This window comes from Sardina pilchardus, chromosome 23, assembly GCF_963854185.1.
Source record: "Sardina pilchardus chromosome 23, fSarPil1.1, whole genome shotgun sequence".
In the NCBI taxonomy this organism is placed as follows: Eukaryota; Metazoa; Chordata; class Actinopteri; order Clupeiformes; family Clupeidae; genus Sardina; species Sardina pilchardus.
Genome location: NC_085016.1, coordinates 12468988 through 12472252, shown reverse-complemented (window position 1 = coordinate 12472252; position 3265 = coordinate 12468988). Strand labels below are relative to the sequence as shown.

General features: G+C 40.8%; 1 protein-coding gene across 1 annotated transcript in view; it reads left to right on the top strand.

Annotated features, from left to right (window-relative positions):
* Positions 1-1420: 1420 nt before the first annotated feature.
* Positions 1421-3265, top strand: part of gpc6a (glypican 6a) — a 123401-nt gene continuing 121556 nt past the window's right edge. The window contains exon 1 of the mRNA XM_062527509.1: positions 1421-1908. Coding sequence (XP_062383493.1) covers positions 1731-1908 — 178 coding nt within the window. The 5' untranslated portion in view covers positions 1421-1730. The remainder of the gene's footprint in view (positions 1909-3265) is intronic.

Sequence of the window (3265 nt, the reverse complement as noted above, 5' to 3'; positions counted from 1 at the left end):
CTCTCTCTCTCTCTCTCTCTCCAACCCTCTCTCACACAGTGACACCTTGGCAGAGTTCCTCTCACTTACTGAAGTGCAAGTCCCATTGAGAAACAACTTATTGGCGCAAAGGCAGTTCTCTTATTCAGATGACACGTATTCAAGCCTCACTATTGCGTTTCAAATAACGTCGAGCAGCTGTCCTTGCCATGGTATAGAACTACAAAATTGCATTTCAAGGAATGGAATTTGTACTATTGTCACCACCACATATTGTCACCACCACATTATTGTCACACTATTAGATTCTCTGAGTTTTCTTGTATGCCTTTGTGGTTCAAGGAAACATGTTTGTCCAACATTTGGTGACTAAATGACTTTCATATGAAGTTGAAAATGGTCTTTTTGTATCCCCCCCCCCCCCCCCCCCCCCCACACACACACACACACACAAACACACACTTTTGGAAGATGTACCTTTTACATCTGCATTACATTTTACATCTGCTTCTGTTGTGTTTATATGTAGTAAGCTATCCATCTTAACTCAATCAGATGTCCCCAAAGATGCAGATGTAAACTTCGCTAATTTCATTATTAATCAACGTGCCGTCATATAGGCTACTGTACCTCACTGTCATGTAAAATGAGAATGACATGTCCGAATCAAATCATAGTGACTTCAAGTGGAAGAAATTGTATGGCATGTTTTTCCAGTCATCTTCCAGTCATATGTTATTACAGTACATATCATTGCATCTGAGTCGTGAGCAATTTGAAGACGAACTTTTGAACTGCACTTGAATCCACTGCATCCATGGTCTGCGGATGTGGATCCATAGAGCTGTGGTTTGGAAAGCCAAATCCTGGTAGTAAATTAGCAAGTCGTTAATTAAATTCAGAGTTAAGGGTTGCGAGCGAGAGGAATTTGTGATTGAGGTTATCCTGAGGGTGGCGATGGATGCGCGTTAAACTTGACATCTCAGGTGATGTTGGCTAAGATATTATGTCAGATAATACATTTGCTTCACTAGTCTTATAGCTCATTGATAGCTGCCATTGTCATTTCACCAATGACCAGTCTTCGCTAGAGATAATTTTAAGTGTGTTGTTACAGCCTAAACAAGAGTCGCCTGAAGCCTGCATGTGAAAATACAAAGTGTGAATCAGCAAATAATTTTCCATTGTTTTCAAGCGGAACAGTCTTGTATTTACCTCGGCTACTGTGTTGGATTTACATGAGCCTACACGTCTCGCCTCCTCTCCTTCTGTGTCAAGATAAACATAACCCAGAGCTTCATGCGTAATCGCTGTCGTGAGGTCCAGTCAGTGTGATCCAGTCCGGGTTTTGCGGAGCGCTCTCTCACTCACTTTGTGACTGGGTTATGGGTTGAGTGTGTGTGAGTCTCTCTTCTCAGGATTTCTAGTTTCCCCTCGTAGATAGAAATACAGAGGACCAGTGTATGAGAGAGAAGTTGACTGAACAGCTCACAGGCTGTCGCTCTACACACCGGATTCCGGGGGCACTGCTTCTCGGACTAAAAGCGTGCTTGTTCTGTCGGGCATACAGGGGGAAAGCCGTCTGCTATGAGGTGGATGCAAAGCAAAGTGTGATTTTTTGATTTATAAACATTTCTCAACCTGCAGCGGGAAGAGAGTGGAAATCACGGAGCACCGCACTCTCACTTTTCCACGGATTGCAACGGCTCCTGCGTTTGAAATAGCGGATATCTTTTACTCCGCGAATTTGCATGGATTTACCACATAGGTGTGCGATGTTCAGAGTACAGATTGTCTTTTGCACTTTGTCGGTGCTGCTGTCCCTTTCATTTGGTGGAGATGTAAAATCGCGGAGCTGCAATGATGTTCGGCAAGCCTACACCGCCAAAGGCTTTAGTCTCGCCAGTGTTCCTCACCAGGAAATATCAGGTAAGGTATTAGTCAAGTCAACAGAAGTAGCATCTTTCATGCTTCCCATACTGTATATTCACCACGTTGTGCCAGCAGTTGTCTTTCTTTAAATGTGATTGGGAAGTGTTATTGTAAGCAAAGCCTATGGTGAATGAGCTGAACGAATAATAATTGTAGGATACACAATAATGACACGTTAATGTCATGTAATGTTGGCAGATCATTTCTAAATAACTGTCAACTGTGAAACGGAGCGGTGACAATTGATAGATACACTACGTGTTCTCAGTGTGACAGGGAGTTTGATGCCAATAAATTCATGTTGCCAAAAATGTTAATCTTTCAGAAGGTAAGCGTTTTAACGTTACAAATTTGTGTTGAATCTGACACCATAGACAAAAGCTATAAGACTATGATTAATTCAGTGTTTTTTTTACTGAGTAAACTGATGACATAATGCTTGAAAAGTTATTTGATGGTTACAGGCTATGTTTAGGCTAACTCATTTCTGTGGCGTCACACTCAAGAAAAGTTAACTTTTCATAGTTTATTATCTAGCCTCATAGGAATACATTTTTTTTCCGGATTATTTTCCAGATAATAATAAGCATTGTCCTTGTCTTTATTTAGCAAGAACAATGAATGCCTGTTTTTTTTTATACTATCCTTGTGAAAGGTAGAACATGTTATTATTCAATGCCCCATAAATAAATATATCCTACATTACTTAAAATGGAATACATTAATATGCATAGCATTACTAAATTATGCTTATCATTTCTAAAGAAAGAAAGAAACAAAAACATTTACAGACTTATTCTACACAACTTTGATTCTGTTGTCTCCAAATATATCTCGGTTGAACAAATTCCTCTGTCTTCAGTCGGATTTAACAGTCACAGCTTATTGTAATCAAACAATGTTGACCTCCATATATCACATGGATCTCACTGGATCAAGCGGCCAAAATTGTCTGTAAAATGCCAACTCGAGTTCAGGGTGCTGCAGCCTACCTGATATACACGCTCAACAAGCCAGTAGGGGGCTCTAATCGCTCAGTAGGGAAGATGTCTGCTTAGCGTGGAATGTATAAACTCCTCAAGGCTATAGCTTAGCTTTAATTCATGCTCTTTGGCATAGCTCAGATAGGGTTTTCATTTATCTGTTGTGTAGTTATCACATTTATGGTTTAACCAGGAAAGCTGATTAAGTGTCTAGCCCAGAATGTTTCATCGGGGGGGGGGGGGGGGGGGGGGGGGGGGCAAATAATGGCACACTATAGGCCCAAGATAATCCTTTCATATAGCATCTCACACATATAATAGAGTGAAAGACCAATTAGCAGTCATTTAGATGTGCTATAGTAAGCCAACAT